The sequence below is a fragment of the Pan troglodytes genome, chromosome 7 (genome assembly GCF_028858775.2).
Source record: "Pan troglodytes isolate AG18354 chromosome 7, NHGRI_mPanTro3-v2.0_pri, whole genome shotgun sequence".
Classification (NCBI taxonomy): Eukaryota; Metazoa; Chordata; class Mammalia; order Primates; family Hominidae; genus Pan; species Pan troglodytes.
The window spans coordinates 116,682,144-116,699,739 of record NC_072405.2 but is presented as its reverse complement, the minus strand read 5'-3'; the positions used below and the strand labels follow the sequence as shown (position 1 = coordinate 116,699,739).

Sequence of the window (17,596 nt, the reverse complement as noted above, 5' to 3'; positions counted from 1 at the left end):
CCTCGCTGTGCTCCCAACATCTATGCCACTTCTCTAAGCAGAGATACATTGCTCAGCCTTCCATCATGTATTCTCATCATACAAAATTAGGTCTTGGGGTGAAAAAATCTTAGCATAATGATTCTGGAACTCCAAAGGGCCAAAGAACATAAACAGACATGAAGTATATTTGTGTTATTAACATTTTATTAAGGGGAGATTATGAAAAACACGTCTAAGAACTCTTCTTATTTGAGAGGCGTGCACAATTATTAACATGTTGAGAAATACTGCCTTTGATTGATACCTGACTAAACAGAGAAAAACTAAATGTTTATGCATTACATTGAAAATGGATTCAATAAACCGCCCTCCCATTAAATCTCTTCCTAACTCCACTTAGAATACTATTGTAGTTGAAGGTCACATGAAACAGTCATTTAAGTAAGGAGAGCATCGAGCTTTATTAAGGCTGACAACCAGCCTCTCTCCCCATAATTTTTTCTGTGTTCTCCTTGGCTTGCTGTTCTGTTTCTCCAAAGTATATGAAATATGGGCTTAGGGAAACAGGTATTCACTCAAAAGAGTGGAGGTGACTTATGGGTCAACCATTTACTGGTATTGATAGACCATTTTAAACCCTCTGAACCTCAGATCTCTCACCTATAAAATGGAAATAATAAACAATGAGGTGTAATAGATAAAGAATTATAAAAATGTTAGGTATTGTTATTATTGGAAAGAATGTAGGTGGTTTCACTTACTATTACTGAACTACAGAAATAATTTAAGCGTACTTATCTATATTGTCCCCACTGATCCTTCCTCAAGATATGGTAGGTTGATCATTATTTGTTCTCTTGAACACATGAGAAAAAATGTGGTTCAAGGAAGTGAATGCATCTCCCAAGGTCACAAAATTAGCAACTATCAGAACCAGGTCTTCTAGCTCCTGATGCAGTGCTTTCTGGCAAATGTTTCTGTTTATTGCACATTATCAATAGGTAAAATTTTGTTGACTTTTGAATATATTAATTAGTTTTAGGAAAACAAAATAATGATGCTGAGAAAACTAGGAAATGTTTTCACCATGATAATGTTTCTGCTGACTGATTCATTCTTCAGAGGCTCTTATTTGACTTTTAAATAGCTTATCCAAGGTCTTGTGTTGCATTTGCTATTCATTCAGAGAAGCAAAGTGTTTTCCCAAAGTTCACCCAGGAATTGAAGAGTATATGAATGGGTAATGATTTAAACAGAGGTGAAAAAACAAACTAACATATTCAATGCAGAAAGAGCAATTAAGAGGAACAACATAATATCTCATTTATACATCTGTGCGCTGCCTGAAGCATAACAATCAGGTAAACCTTGTAACTTTTAAAGTTTAATAAAAACTATTATAGGAATGTGAATACATAAATCTGGGAAATCTAACTTAAGTTCTCTAAATGGTTTTAATTCTGCTAAATTATTTGCAGAGGTAGGATTTTCTGGGACAGATTATTATCCTTTTCCATAATTTCTTTAATGTAAGACATACAAAACAGACCAACAGACCAATAAACCAACAAAAACCAGTCTGTAAGGTCACCCATCATCTTAAACATATTAGAAAAAGAAGACATTAATACAAATGACTAAAATAAATACAAAATGGAAATAAATTCACTAGTAATCCAAGTCCCTTTAAAGTGAGTCAGGGTCCTTTTCTCTAAACATAGTTTCAAAAATGCAAGTTCATGTTGTATCTTTAGGTGTTTTAATTTGAATGTTTCTTATAGATAATAATGAATAACCTGTGGTATTAGTCACATCTGATTCACACTCATTAATGAGTAATTTCCTTTGGTGCAATAGAAACACTCATTCCTTATATTTTTGTGACACTGCGCATATTATCTGTTCCGATCTGCACAACAATCTGCAGGTGACAAGACAGGTAATATTATTGTCAATTTACAAATAAAGAAACTGAGAATCAACAGGAATCCTGTATTTCCAGGCTTAAAATAGTTTTAAAGGCCATGTATTTAAACTGCATTCCCAATGCTTGATTCCTCTCCAAAATTCCTTTATTTATTTATTTTTATTTTTGAGACAGTCTCACTCTATTGCCCAGGCTGGAATGCAGTGGCGTGATCTCTGCTCACTGTAACCTTCACCTCCTGGGTTCAAGTGATTCTCCTGCCTCCTGAGTAGCTGGGATTACAGGTACACGCCACCATGCCTGGCTAATTTTTGTATTTTTGTAGAGATGGGGTTTCACCATGTTGGCCAGGCTGGTCTCGAACTCCTGACCTCAAGTGATCCACCTACCTCAGCCTCCTAAAGTGCTGGGATTATAGGCATGAGCCACTGAACCTGGTGAATTCCTCTCTAGAATTCTTTTATATTTAAGTACATCTAAGGAAAGAGAACTCACCATCTCCCAGGGGAGACTACTCTTACTCTAGCCAGATCTGAATTTGAGAAAATTTTTCTTCATAGTGAGCTAAAATCCATTCCCGTAATCTCAAACCACTAGCCCTAATTTGCTTTTGAGGCCATACAGGACAAATCTAACCGCTCTTGAATAAACAGATTCACAAATACACGTGCTTTGCTATTATGTCCCCCTAGTGTTCTTTCCTTCAGGCTAAACATCTGCTTGTTCAGCTCTTCATGTCTTAAATATATAAATATAAAATATATAACTAATATAGATTTTAATTTAATATACATGTGCCCATTAACTTACTTGCACTTTATATATAACTTCTAATATAGAAATATATCATCCAATTATATGTAATTACATATGTATATAAATAGCTGTAAAACATCCTTTTCATATTAGTCTATGATTTTGGCTCATCCATCAGTCATCTGTCTTAGACCAGTGTACATGGCTAGTACATTCTCAGTACAGGGAACGATTTTGCCTTACAGAAAGTCTTTTCCTTAACGAGACATGTTAAGGAGAACATGCCGAAACATACCATCAGATGAATGCTTATTAACTTACTTTTATAAAATGGCAATATTCTACAAATTGTTTCACCAGCAGTGAACCTGGTTTTGCCCAGGCATGAGGCACAGCCACTTTTAGAGACTTTTAAGCCCCTAGCCACCATTAGAGCTGCTTCTGAAACCAAGGCATCACTTTACTTGGTGCAAATACTTTCAAAGTACCAAGCAATGGAATAGTAGGAAGTAGAACACAGGTCTTTGTGTCTCATTAGAATCCACCTCATTGTCTTCTGTGCAGTTCTCAGATAATTGGAAGCAGAATATAAGATTGCAAGTCATGTTTCTCATACATAAAAAGATGAAGGCACTTAATCCTGTGCATGGAAACTGACAATGGCAGCTTTTAAAGGATAGGGCAGACTCCGATGGTGTAATGTAAGTCTTTACAGATATTTCTAGGTGTAAAGAGATTCTCAGTGATCTATTCTTTGGGTAACTGTCAACTTAGAAGTCAGTGATTGAGAGCAATGGTGTTAAAAGTAAATTTAACGTGAGTAGCAAGTGACAAACTGAAATTCCTAAGGCTAGGACCATCTCTGCCTTGTCAACTATTGCATCTCTTGTACCTAGCACAGTGCTTCCACAAAGCAGGCACTCAAAAAACATTTTATTTTAAAACAAGTAAATGAATTAATGAATAAGTGACTGTGAGGAGTTGACAGTCAACAGTCAACTCTATAGCCAGAGGAAGAGAAACGTATGGATGCTCCATCTTCCCTTGATTGTAGCATGTGCTGGCTTGTGGCACCTGATGAAAAATGAGAGTTAACCATGTATCATCTTTCTGACAGCCTTTAGTATAAGGAGTGTCTTTTACGAAATTAGTGAATAAGTACACAGTGTAGCAGCTGATGCAATAGGAAACACAAGAAATTTATAAATGAGGCTATATCATGATGGACATATTAAACAAAAGGAACAACAGATATGCTATGTCCTGGGCTTTTCAAGATTTAGGACTGCCTTCCTTCTAATGAAGAGCTCCTGCATAGAACAGATAATGGTTAGCTTATTGTAGATGGGGACAGGAATAAAGAAGATTTTTCCTAACCTGTGCTAGAAGCTAGATAGTTAGAAGGAAGTAATTATTTTTTTTTTCAGATAAGAGTATGCTGGCTTTATGTATAGGTAATGCGCTTGTCTTAGTCTGCTTTGTATTGCTATAATGGAAAAATACAGACTGGATATTTAATAAAAAAAAAATTTATTCCTCACAGTTCTGGAGGCTGGGAAGTCCAATAATCACAGTGCCAGCATCTTATGAGGGCCTTCTTGCTGTGTCATACCATGGCAGAAGGCAGAAGGGGAAGAAAACATAAGAGAGGGCAGGGAAGGGGGCCAAACTTACCCTTTCATCAGGCACCCAATAACGCAATAACTAGCCCACTCCCCAATAACAGCATTAATTCTTTAATAAGAGGTGATATAACCACCTCTTACTAGGCCCTATCTCCCAACACTGTTGCACTGGGGATTAAGTTTCCAACACATGAACTTTGGGGGCTATGTTCACACCACAGAATTCTACTCCAGGCTCACCAAATTTATGTCCTTCTAACAGTGCAAAATACATTCATTCCATCCCAGCAGTCCCAAAAGTCTTAACTCATTCCAGCATCAACTCAAAAGTCCAAAGTCCAGAGTCTCATCTAAATCAGATATGGCTGAGACTCAAGGCATAATTCATCCTTAGATAAATTTCTCTCTAGCAATGAGCCTATGAAGTCCGCAAATTACATGCTTCCAAAAAACAATGGTAGGACAGGTATTGGGTATACATTCTCATTTTAAAAGGGAGGACTAAGCAAGAAGAAAGGGCTAACTGGTCCCAAGTCCAAAACCTAATAGGGAAAACAACATTGCCTGATAGTTCCAGAATTAACCTGGGCATACTGACGCAGGCATTGGGCTCCTAAGGCCTCAGGCAGTCCCACCCCTGTGGGACTGCTGGGCTCAGTCCACCCAGCAGCTCTCCTAGGTTAGAGTCTCATGCCTCCAGTTCTCCCAGGCTGATGCTGCAAGCTGGTAGCTCTACGGTTCTGAGATCTTGGAAGTGGCCCCACTCTCGTGGCTCCACTAGGTATTGCTTTAATGGGGGCTCTCTGCAATAACTCTACTCCTGTGAGAAATCTCTTCCCGGGCCCCTAGGCTATCCACAACAGTCCTTGAAATCTTGGTGGAGGAAGCCAAACTTCCACAGCTCTTGTAATCTGCATGTCTGTAGAATTAGCACCATGTGGACACCCACCAGGGTTTACAGCTTGTACCTTCCAGAGCAGCAGGTTGAGCCACATCTAGGCCCAACTGAGCCACAGTTGGGGCAGCCAAAGAGCACTGCACCAGAATGCAGGGAGCAGAGTCCCATGGCAGACCTGGGCAGCAAATATTGAGCTTTTAAGGGAACCTCTCTGGAAATCTGGCCCTCAAGTTCCTAGCTTGCCTCAAAAATCTTTGAAATGCCTTTGGGGTCATTCACTCATTATCTTGATAAATAGAACTTGGCTTCCTTCTATCCATATTAATCTCTTTAGTGATCAGTTGCTTGGTCAGACCCTTAGAATTCTCTCCTGAACATGCTTTTTTATTCTTTATGCGGCCAGGCTGAGAGTTTTCCAAATTTTTCTGTTCTTATTTTTTAGCTATAAACTCAGTCTTTAAATCATTTCTCTCCACTTGCATTTTACTATAACTAGTTAAAAGCAGCTACACAGCTCTGTCAAAATTTTACTTAAAAATTTTCTTCCACCAGATATCCTAGTTTATTGCTCTTCATTTCTGTCTTCCATATAGTCCTCAGGCATGGACACAGTTCAGCCAACTTCTTTGCCATTTTGTAAGAAGGATGGCCTTTCCTTCAGTTCCCAATACCTTGTTCTACATTTCTAATTGGGAGCTCATCAGAATGGCATTTACTGTCTATATTTCTACCAACATTCTGAGACCAACCACTTAAATAATCCCTAAGAAGATTTTGGGTTTCCCTACAGCTCCTGTCTTCTATGCCTTCATCAGAATTGTCCTTAATGCTCCATTTACAGTAATCTAGCCTTTTCTAGCCTGCTCCTCCGAATTCTTCCAGCCTCTATTTGTTACACAGTTCCAAAGGTGCCTCCACATTTTCAGGTAGTTATGATGGCACAGCCCCACCTCTTGGTACCAATTTTCTGTCTTAGTCTGGCTTTTGCTGCTATAAGAGAATAACACAGTCTGGGTAATTTAAAGAGGAAATACATTTATTTCTCAAAGTTCTGGAGACTAGAAAGTCCAATATCAAGGTGCCAGCATCTTGTGAGGGCCTTCCTGCTGCATCATCCCATGACAGAAGGTAGAATGTAAAGAAAACATTAGAGAGGGCAGGGAAAGGGACCAAAATCATCTTTTTATCAGAAACCTATCCCAAGACAACTAACTAACCCACTTCTGGGACAACAGCATTAATCTTTTAATAAAAGGTGACCTAATCCAAAGTAATTATTGTGCACACCAGTGAATCCCAGTACCTAGCACAGTGATTGGCACACTGACTGGCACATTGGAGGTATTTATCAAATGTCTTTAATAAATAAGTAGGCATTCAACTAATAAATTCTAGCTTAAGAAATGGAGAACTACTAAAAATTTTGATGAGAACTGTCTAAACAATAATGCCACTCAGATGGCTTAGCCATTTAATTAAAGGTCAATTTGATGATGTGTTATTATGTACAATGCATATAATAAATGCAACTGGAATTTTCAGGAAGAACACAAACACATACAACACACACAAACACATGCACACATGTTTCTTTATTTGGTCTCCTGGATTCCTGAGTCTCCATTCATCTATCATTCCTTTGGTTGACGTGGGACTTAATGTTTAATTTCATGACCAGTTCAAAGAACAGCTGGGCAGAGGGATTAACAAGGCTCAAAAGGTAATCAAATAGCTGCCAATGTATTGTTATGTTATCATGGATGGATATTCTATAGATTATGCAAGCTGCAAAGAAAACATGTAGGTGAAATCATGGTGTGGAGAAATAAAACCCACAATAGTTGTTCATCAAGATAGATTCCATTTGTTTCTTCTTCAAATTACATTGATGGCATTAAATAATTTTCAACATACTTATTTTATCAATAAAAATAAAACAAGGCAATGGTGCTAGATTTATCAAAATCCATTATTTGATCATTTTTTCAAGTTTTGTTTTTATTTCATAAATAATCCAATGCTTTTTTAAGATAAATAATGTTAATTCTGCTTCTGCTGAGTATACTAGAAGCCCAGAAAATCCTTAATAAAAAGCTATTCAGGAAACAACAACACTATGAGACGGTCATATGACTCAATGAATGAATTTGAATTGTTGGAGGAAGCAGGCAAGTGGGTAAGGGACAGAAAGACAGTATCTTCGTTCTATTCCCAGCTATATCTTCATCCTCTGGGTGACCTATGATGACTCACATCTCTCTGAGTGCTTGCAGTGACTCAGAATTGTTTTAAAAAGTTTTTTATTTAATTCTATATCATAGATCTTTTCCGCTGGAAAGCATACAATACAAAATGATCTCTTTTTATTTCTTTCTTCTATCTATTCAAAGGAAAAGTTATTAACTTCCTGTATAGATTGAAGTGAAATGTCATTAAGTTTACAGAATTTAATAGTGAAAAACTAGTTATAAAAATGTTATAGAAAATATTTTTTAAAGTTTTTGAATTATGTGACTAAACAGCATTGAATTGTACAGTCCAGAAGCAAGAGCTCTATTGGAATTTGGGTATTAATCTAGGTCTATTGGGAAAACACTAAATATATCTTTCGCGGTATCAGATTCAATGGATCATGATCTAAAAATACAAACTTTCAAACTTCCTTTTCTTTAAGAATTACTCAGAATCCTGGGAGTCAAAAGAGTCCAAAGGTATGAGTCTGACCCCAGGTAGCTGCATTTCTGCCCAGTATCCCAGGTGACTGATTGGACCGACAATATTTTCAGTAACACTGCTCTAGGGGGTCATCACCTGTTCCTTTGTTGGCAACTCTTTGAGAATTACATTAACATCTATAAATAGAATGACTCATGACTAACATCAGGAATTCAGACACAGACTGTTAATTTTAACACTCAGTAATGAAATGAGAAGACAGTTTTAAAGGACATGCATTTGACCTTGGCTAATGTTTTTAATCAATAGACAGTATTTCAACTGAGACTTTACACTTGCTCCTGAAAGTTCTATAATTGCTTTTAGTTGTCTTATTTAGGTTCCGGTCTCTGGGATGATTTTAATGTAAAAATTGTGAAGATATAAATTGTCATTTATCAAATAGATTGTTCAATCCTGATGAAATGCAAAAAAATATTGGGTTAGTGAGCTTTTTATTTGTTTATTTTGTAAGACATGGGCCTTGGCCAACACAAAACTTTAATATTCTGACTAACTCAAAATAACAAATCCTTTGTTAAATGATGCTTGACCAAGGGCACCAAGTCATATAAAAGCAATAGTAACAGAAGTCCTCCCTGGACAACTCTGGAACTCTAAATCACTCCATAAGCAAATAAAAGGAAGGAAATATATCAAACTATATTTAATCAAGTTTTATCAAATAATAGCTGTGTGCAAGCAGCAAGGGTACAGACAAAAGTACTATAGTGTTAGTTCTTATCTTTCAACATGCATACTAAAAATTGTCAGAAGTATTCAAATAAGTATACACAAAATACTCAGAGGGTGGCAAGGCGGAAGAGACCCCGTCCATCTGGGGAAGTAAGAAAGGCTTGAAGATGGCAATTACATTGGAATGAATGCAACAACACAGAGTCAAAAAAGCATCTGCCCCAGTTCACAAAATCTCATAGTCTGGAGTAAAAGTGTGAGGGATTGAGTAGCAGGAAGAAGAAACTGGAAGAGTATGTTGGGGACAGACTAAAAATGCCATATATTGATTCCACGAATAAGATAATTAATATCGTCAATTCTGAGACGGACTTTAGTTATTATTATTTTTTAACATTTTAACACCTCTGAAATGAAGATGCTGTTGGGTTGGTAGCAGTTTTGATGTTGTCACTACCTATACATGGACATCAAAACTTGCAAAGTAGGTGTAAGCAACTTGAAATAAAATTACTTTTTAAATTTTATATATATACATATATAATTTTTCTTTTTTTTTTTTTTTTGAGACAGAGTCTCGCTCTGTCTCCCAGGCTGGAGTGCAGTGGCGCCATCTTGGCTCACTGCAACTTCCCCTTCCCAGCTTCAAGCAATTCTCCTGCCTCAGCCTCCCGAGTAGCTGGGACTACAGGTGCATGTCACCACACCTGGCTAATTTTTTGTATTTTAGTAGAGACAGGATTTCACCATGTTGCCCAGGCTGGTCTCAAACTCCTGAGGTCAGGCAACCCACTTGCCTAAAATCACTCTTTTAAGAAATGCTTCAACTCTAATACTCCTGATGAAATGGAGAATACTGTGTGGAAAAACACAAATCTCAATGATTTGCAGGTAGAAAGAGATTCATAAAGGTCAAACTTAAAATGTAAAGTTGTAATAATTACCTTAACCAATGTATTTTTCTTATGTTTCCCTTTTATTTATGCATTAGAGTGACATATAATAAAATCTTTTTTCCTGAAGTATAAAAATGGTTTTTCAATAAGAATAAAATAAAAATTCAAAGAATAAGAATGCTTTGTGCCTTAGTTTAATTGGCAGGTTTTTTTCTTAGCAGTATGTAAAATAATGGTGTGTTTTCTGATCACCACCATCTTAGATTTGATGAAATGGGCTACTCAGCCCATGTGCATTGTGCACCTAGGCTATGCCAAGTACTATGCTATATGCTGGGGGGATAACAGTGAGGAAAACATGACAATGTCTCACATCTTACAGTGCTTACAGGCTCAGGTCCTGAATTATGGCTGAAAAGCCTGGACTATGTATTATAATTGGATGCCACCATGAGAGTTTAAGAATAGGAGTGATGTGATCAGAAACATTTTGAGGGAAGTTAGCTCTAGCAGTGGCATATAGGAGAGAAGGCAGGAAAAGGAACTGGTGGTAGGAGGAATAGTTAGAAAAGTCTTGAAATAGTTTGTGTGAGATATAATGAGTGCCTGAATTAAGGCATGGTCACAGACAGAGAAAGAAAAAAGAGAATTTAATCAACATGATTCCTACTGCTCATAGTTCATGATCAAAGAAATCCAGCAGACAATTTCCACTGCCTTCACATTGATGGAAATATACTAAAGCATTTGAGAGCTATTCTATCATCAAACATATTTTTCATTTTCAAAGTGGTCCATGTACTTTACCTTTGGTTAGCCCAACACTTAGGGCAAGGCACCGTGCTAAGCCCAGGGAATACAAAGAAGAGTCTTCCCAGGTGAGGGAGAGAGAGATCCATGGGTGATGTGATGACACCAATGTGATTATGTGCAGTAAAACCAACTGGGTGAGCTCGAAGTGCACAGCACCACTGGAGATGGAAAAGATCTCCAAGGGGCAGTCATATCTGACCAGGCACTTGAGGAAGTAGTACAAGGAAGTCATTGTACATTCTTCTACGATGCAAGAAAGGGTATCCTGGGCAGAGGTAAGCTTGTGCAAAAACAAAGAGGTGAGAAAGAGCAGAGCACATTTGGGGCAATTTTCAATATATGGCTATGGCTTAGTACAAGATGCCTATCAATAGTGGGAGAAGTTCCGGGAAGATAATCCAAAAGGCCTTACATCTATTAAAAGATTTCAATTTAGTCCTAATACAGGACAGATCCACTAAAGGATTGCCTACGTTTCATTTTATGTTTTTTAAAAAGGCCCTTAAAATGTACTGTAAATTGGATTCCACATAGAAACAATCCTGGGAAGAATTTTCAACAAGTTTCAAAATAAACAACAAAAAGCAAAGGACAAGATTTCAAATGTGACCCTAGTTTAAGGATGCAATTAATTTGAAATGTTCTCATAAAGTACAATTCCAGGAGCAGTAAATTGGTGACCAAGTTAAACTTTTGTTTCTTTAAAAGTCCAATATCAAATAGAGTGGGTGGCCCTATTTTCAGAATAATTCCATGATGCACTTTGATGTAACAGAAAGAAAAGGTATCCATAGATACAGAATGTTGTTGGTGGTGATTTTTATTTTTTGGTAAAGATAACAAGATATGAAACAATTTTCGTGTTAATTAAAACTTACTCTATTTCTGAGCATGATATTTTAAAGAAATTTTATATATATATAATGAATATTTGGATATATATGTGGTTAATGGTTATTTTAACAAACATTTTGGTTTGCTGAAATTTTTATAGGCTAAATTAAAAGATAGTGCTGCCTTTAAGTTCAGACTTACATGGATTTCACAGATTTAAGAAAATGCAATGGAATAAAAATTTCAGCTAATATCATGCTTCTCTTCTGGATATTTGTGGAGTTCGGTTTCCATCTTGTATCATATTTAATTTACCATTGAAGAATTAACCACTTCTTTGTCCTGAGTCTGTAATTACACATGAGCTTACCAGACAGAAATCAAATGCAGATGGAGTTAGGAGCTAGACTATGTTCCATGTGTCCTGCACACAATATGTCGGCTAGCCTCTGGGACCCCAAACTGAACACACAGTGGACATTTAGTCAAATATGCTCCCTTTCCCCAAATCATCTCACGTTCTCATGTTTTTAACTTCCTACTGTTTGAGCAGTAGCAGCCTTCCTGCTGTTACGCACATTTGTTTTTAAGCATGTAACTCTCAGTCTCACCCACTAACCTGTAAAATTCTGGAGAGCAGGAATCATGTTTTATTCATTTTTGAATATTCTTATTTTAAAAAAAGTCAAGGGACATGCAAAAAATAAAAGCTAAAGAAATGTATGTTGAACCAAATTGGAAATATATGCAGAATACTTAAAACTTCTATTGCTAATCTCAACAGAGATGATGTTTCTAGAAAACAATCAAAATCTTATACTATATCAAGCAACGTAATGCCTGTCTCTGCGCTATTTCAAAATCATAGTTTTCAACCAGCATACTTCAACATCATCAAAACTAATATTTGAAAGAAAAAAAGAAAATTTCCTGTTATTCTAAATTAAAAACAATCATTATATAAATTGAAACTGAACTGGCTTCCAAGTGAATGATTATGTATATACAAAATTGCTTAAAATGGCAAAGCTAAAATAACACATTCTTAACTCAATTCTGATCCATGTATAAGAATGAAAACTATAATGTATTCTACAGATAACTTTTTTGTTTCTAAATGGGCATAATTCATCTGTATAAATAAAATATATATTAGAGCCAGTATATATGCTTGTAAGATTTCCAATTGCAATGATAATAAGCCAAACTGTTTGCAAATATCACACACTCAGATGTGGCCCTTGATTCCAGGTAGTCTAGAATGGAATGTTCAGAGTATCAACATGAAAACTCACATGCTCAGGTGACGGCCTTCTTGTCCTCACCTCAAGAGCATATTGTTTTACACTAAACCCTGAGGGAATGAGCACAATTTCATTTAGACATTAGAATATTTGTTTCAGACACTGGAGCTGTTAAGAGAGTCAGGCTCAACATCTTTAGCCTTGATAGGTTCTATAGGAGTGCAAAGGATGTGTTATATCCTTTCTCGGTTCCCAATTTGCAGTGAGAACTTCACTGAATATCACAGTTTGCTGCTTTACAGAATACTACCAAATTAGCAAATTTGCTTCGGTTCTAGAAGCAAGAAAAGTTAAGGAAATGACTAGATAAGCTGTTTGTTCTTAAGAAAGGAATTACTTTTCTGACGTGCACAGGCAAATTATCAATCAGTGCCAAAGCTTTGCTTTGCCTTAAAACTAAAACTTAAAAAAAAGCACCCTCTTTCAGAGCTCTGTAAAATGAAAATATAAGAGCATTTAAGGAATCATACTCCTATGCTCAAGAGATACTTATGTGGCTTTAAAAGGTCTGCTCTGTTTTACTTGGAATGCTAGTTGGCACTACAAGGAGTTTGGGACTGGCAGTTTGTTGTGTACAGTGCACTGCTGCTGCATCAGCCAAGAGGAGCAGACTCTTAGGGAGAATGTCCTAGGCAATGTGTTGATTTCAGAGCTGCCTCTCTTTTCCTGCTTCGTATTTTGATTGCTTTTGCTTTTCCTTTTCAAACCATAATTTAGAACTGCAATAATTTAGTGTTTTTTCCCTTTCCAACAACAAAAATTTAATATTAAATGTACCCAATTCCTTCCACTTTGCTACAAAGAATCTAAACTGAAAATACCACACGGACAAACATGAAAAGATTCACCACATTCTTTCAGGTGATATGGAGTAATTTAAGAAATGTGTACTTGGGAGGTAGCCAGGCATAATTTTGATCATTTAATCACTAAGAAATTGCAGCGTTATGAGGAACGTCTTCATAATCAGACCTTAGCTTTGGTAAAAGCACCTAGCTCATTTCACTCTTTCTGTCAGGTGTCTATTTAAAACACTCAAGGAATTGATCATTCTCTTATCTGAACATCCATCATTGCATGAATAAATTATGGTTCATTCATCACATGAAATATTATGCATCAATGCAAAGCTCAGCTACAACTTTACTGGCCTGGAGTAAGCACTATGATATATGACTTGATGAAATATCAAGTTTCAGAGTAATGTTTATATTGTTATTTTTGTTTAAAAGTGTGCATGCCTGTGAGACAGCATACATGTGGCAAGCATGAAGAAAAATGTGAAAGTGCTCTCCATGCCCAGAGAGTAGGATTAGAAAGGGGATGTGGCCCCTACTGACTCCAAGGGACAGCAAAAAAAAAATTAAAAGACAAAAAAGTAAAAGAAATCCTCTTAATGTGGCATCATTAAGATTTTTCTTTTATTTGTATCAATGTGTACATATTTTGTAATTTGAATATCTAATGAAGGAAATGTAAAAGGAATTTTAAACAAGTAATTTGGGATTGGATTTGTTTTAATTTTTAAGAAATCTATTACCAAGCTTCTGTGGACTCTACCATCATCATTTACTAGCTGCGTGGAGCTGGATAATTTGCTTACTCTTTTCTTACCTCAGTATGCTATCAGTTACAATGGGAATTATAACAATACAAACTTTGCAGGAGTGGTTGTGATGATGCCGTTAATACAGGCAAAGTATACAGAACAGTGTGTAGCCTACATTCAACAATAACTTTGGCTTTGAGTAGAAGTGGTGTTGTATCTGGGACTACTTCTAAAGGAGTAACTGGCTGAGGTTTCTGGTAATTCTATTGGTTCTGTGACTAAACCATATTCTATGTAGCTAGCTGCATTTGGCTCACAGCTATGAATGCTTTTCCTTGTTTAAATATTGATGGAAGGGAGGCAAGAAGCACTGCAAGTTATTTACTTATAATTAAACGAAGAGTCAAAAGTGATCAGAGGGGTAACATCAGCTGAGGGAGGTTAATTCTTAACAAGGCAATTTCAACCCCTAAAATATAAGTCAGGCAAAATTTATATGTTTTAAATTAAGTTTCCAGATAATTGTTGTTTTCTGGCTTCCAAGATGCAAATTCATGATCAACTATAAATGTCAAGCCAGGCAGAAGAGGGTGCTAATTAAGTAATCTGGTTAAGTACTCAACTTTCAAAAATTGTGTTTTTCTCACCTGCCCACCTATAAACTTTATACCAGAGAACAAAATAGCTTTAATTATATAAGAGCATAATATAATCTTGAAATTTAAATGATGTTAACAACATCAATGATGTTATCTATACCTGACAGAAATAACGAAAAAGAAAATGCATTCTTACAGTCAGGAATAATGAGAATTCATGAGTAAAGGTAGTTTGCTTCTGGGGGTGGTAGATTTCTGCACTTTTGTTTTAACTGATTTTCTAAAAGAGCACCTGGTCATCTACCAAGGCCAATGAGGCCTATTCCTGTAATGAGGTCTATGCCGGTAACAACTGAAAATAAGAATTTCCAATAATTATTTTTTGTTGCTAGACCTATGCTATTATTAGTTTAAAATATTAAGTGGTTGAAACTATTATTCACAGAATAATACAGACAACATTTTGCATGATTTTGTTTTTTTCAAGTAATTTTAGATTATTTTAAATAATATATTTAAGCTGAATACAACATACTGAAATATATAAGTGCTTAATATATTTTAATTGAGAATACAAATTATGATTATCTCCCTAAGCCATTTAAAACCGCTTACACCAAACAATAAAACTGTGTTCATAAATGATAGGTGGTGCCGAGCTGAAATTAGGAAAAACAGCATTTAAAAATACGAAGAACTATGACTTTGAAAGGGATCGTATGCAATGAATACTGCACAGCAAACATATCAGAAGGGTTTTCCCTTTCTTTAGTACCTATGTCTTCGGCAGTCTGTCTTGCTCACGGTCCCACTTCGCCAGGAACCAAATGGCAACAGAAATCCATCTGTTTGGTCCCATAAACACAAAGATTTGATTTCTCACTTGCACAGAAATCAGAGAGCTATTTTATAATGGAACTAGGAAACGTTTTCTTCATAACACAGGAAGTAACAACAGATGGAGGCTGATAGATCCCACCTACCCTGGGCTGTTTTTGTCCTTCGTCATTTCTGTGCAGGCAGGCAGGCAACCTTATAGCTGTGTGGGAGCCGGGGCGGATCTGATCAGAGTTCTGTTACCTGTTAGCCCCGTACTAGATGTCTCGCTAGCTCCACCCACTACCTCCGCCAGGAGCCCGGCTGTTGGGGGGTGGGGCTAGTATCAGACCAACATCTAAGGCAAAAAGAGACCCAAATCCCACATAGCAAGCTGTTATCACCCAAAGAATATGCCGTTCGTTGTGTACAACGAAGGAGGGTATTAAATACGATGACTCTTCAGATACGTATGTGAGAAAGATCTTCTGGAAGTGTATTTTTCTTTGTATGCTACAAGGAAAACACAGAAGCGATTTAGAGATAGTGCCCATATCAGACTTTTAAGCAAAGAGCACAAGAATATTGATATTGACATTGCTATCACTGTAATTCATTGTGTTCTTACAATGTGCTAGACATTATGGTAAGTGATTTAAATGCATGACTTCGTTAATCTCACAGTGGACTCTAAGGGAGGTGCTATTCGTATTTCCATCGAACAGAATAAACAATAGAAAATTACCAAGGTTGAGGAACTTGCCCAAGGTTACATAATTAGTAAGTGGCAGAGATGAGATTTGAATTTTGTCCTGTAAGAACCCAGACACTGACTTCTTCAGCACTTTACCATACTTCCCTCCCCTTCATACATTGCTTTCAGATCTTTTTATATCATCAGACAATTTTCCCTTTATATTAAAAGAAAAATCAGATAAAGTAGATTAATGATTTCTTGTGAAGCATTCTAATAGAGATTAGCCTCAGTTACCAAAAGTCAAATTAATACCCTCAAAAATTTAAGATGACCTCAAAGTAACATTTGACTTTTAGTTTATTTTAGAAATAAGAGATATGTATGATGATATACAAAATTTGTAAACATGGTCTTCAGCTATAAATTACACAGCATTACAACAAATAGAACTACCAGAAAGAATGAACTATGTGTCTTTTAAGGAATATGTTGAGGATGGGATAAAAGCTTACTAAGTTTTCTTCCACCAGAGGTCATCACAAAAATTCAGTTTCCTTTCTTTGTTTTTTTCTGTTTTGGTTTGGTTTTTGAGACAAGGCCTTGCTCTGTTGCCAAGATTGGAGTTCAGTGGCACCATCTTGGCTCACTGCAGACTCAGCCTCTCAAGTGATCTTCCTGTTTCAGCCTCCAGAGTAGCTGAGAGTACAGACACATACCACCATGCCTGGCTACTTTTTGTATTTTTCAGTAAAGATGAGGTCCTGCTATGTTGCCCAGGCTGGTCTTGAACTCCTGGCCTTAAGCAATCCTCCCACCTCAACCTTCCAAAGAGCTGTAATAGCAGGCATGAGTCACTGTGGCTGGCCAAAAATTTGATTTTTTAGTTTTTTGTTGTTGTTTTTTTTTTTTTTTTGAGATGGAGTCTTGCTCTGTTGCCCAGCCTGGAGTGCAGTGATGCTATCTCAGCTTGCTGCAACCTCCACCTCCCAGGTTCAAGCAATTCTCTTGCCTCAGCCTCCTGAGAAGTTGGGATTATAGGCACACACCACCACGCCTGGCTAATTTTTGCATTTTTAGTAGAGAAAGGGTTTCACCATGTTGGTCAGGCTGGTCTCGAACTCCTGACCTTGTGATCTGCTCACCTCAGCCTCCCAAAGTGCTTGGATTACAGGCGTGAGCCATGGTACCTGGCCTCAAAAATTTGATTTCTAAGTGGAGAAGTTCCCTGTGGATTCAGAGAAGTAATGAAACAGGATAGCCCCAGGGTATTTCCACACCTTAACTTGTAAAGAAAAGTAGAAGTGAGTTACAGCAATGTTCTTAGACTACAAGTTTATTTGTTAATGAACCACATTTGAACACAAGTGTCCACCTTGCAGATTTCTAGAGGGTATCAGGGGTGGGGAGACAAACCACTTCCCATCACCCTCATATTTTTCACTTTCATTCATCTGCCTGGACTGGAAAAGAAAATTTTCACAAAGCCAAT

The 17,596-nt window shown here is 36.8% G+C and overlaps 1 protein-coding gene across 2 annotated transcripts in view; it reads right to left on the bottom strand.

The window, feature by feature from the left end:
* Window positions 1-15,700, bottom strand: part of OXR1 (oxidation resistance 1) — a 303,412-nt gene extending 287,712 nt beyond the window's left edge. Inside the window, exon 1 of one of the 2 annotated variants that reach the window (XM_001158863.6) lies at window positions 15,578-15,700. In XM_001158863.6, the coding sequence (XP_001158863.2) occupies window positions 15,578-15,603 (26 nt within the window). In that variant the 5' untranslated portion in view covers window positions 15,604-15,700. The remainder of the gene's footprint in view (window positions 1-15,577) is intronic. The other variant, XM_009455785.4, reaches the window with a different exon arrangement.
* Between the last annotated feature and the right edge of the window lie 1,896 nt (window positions 15,701-17,596).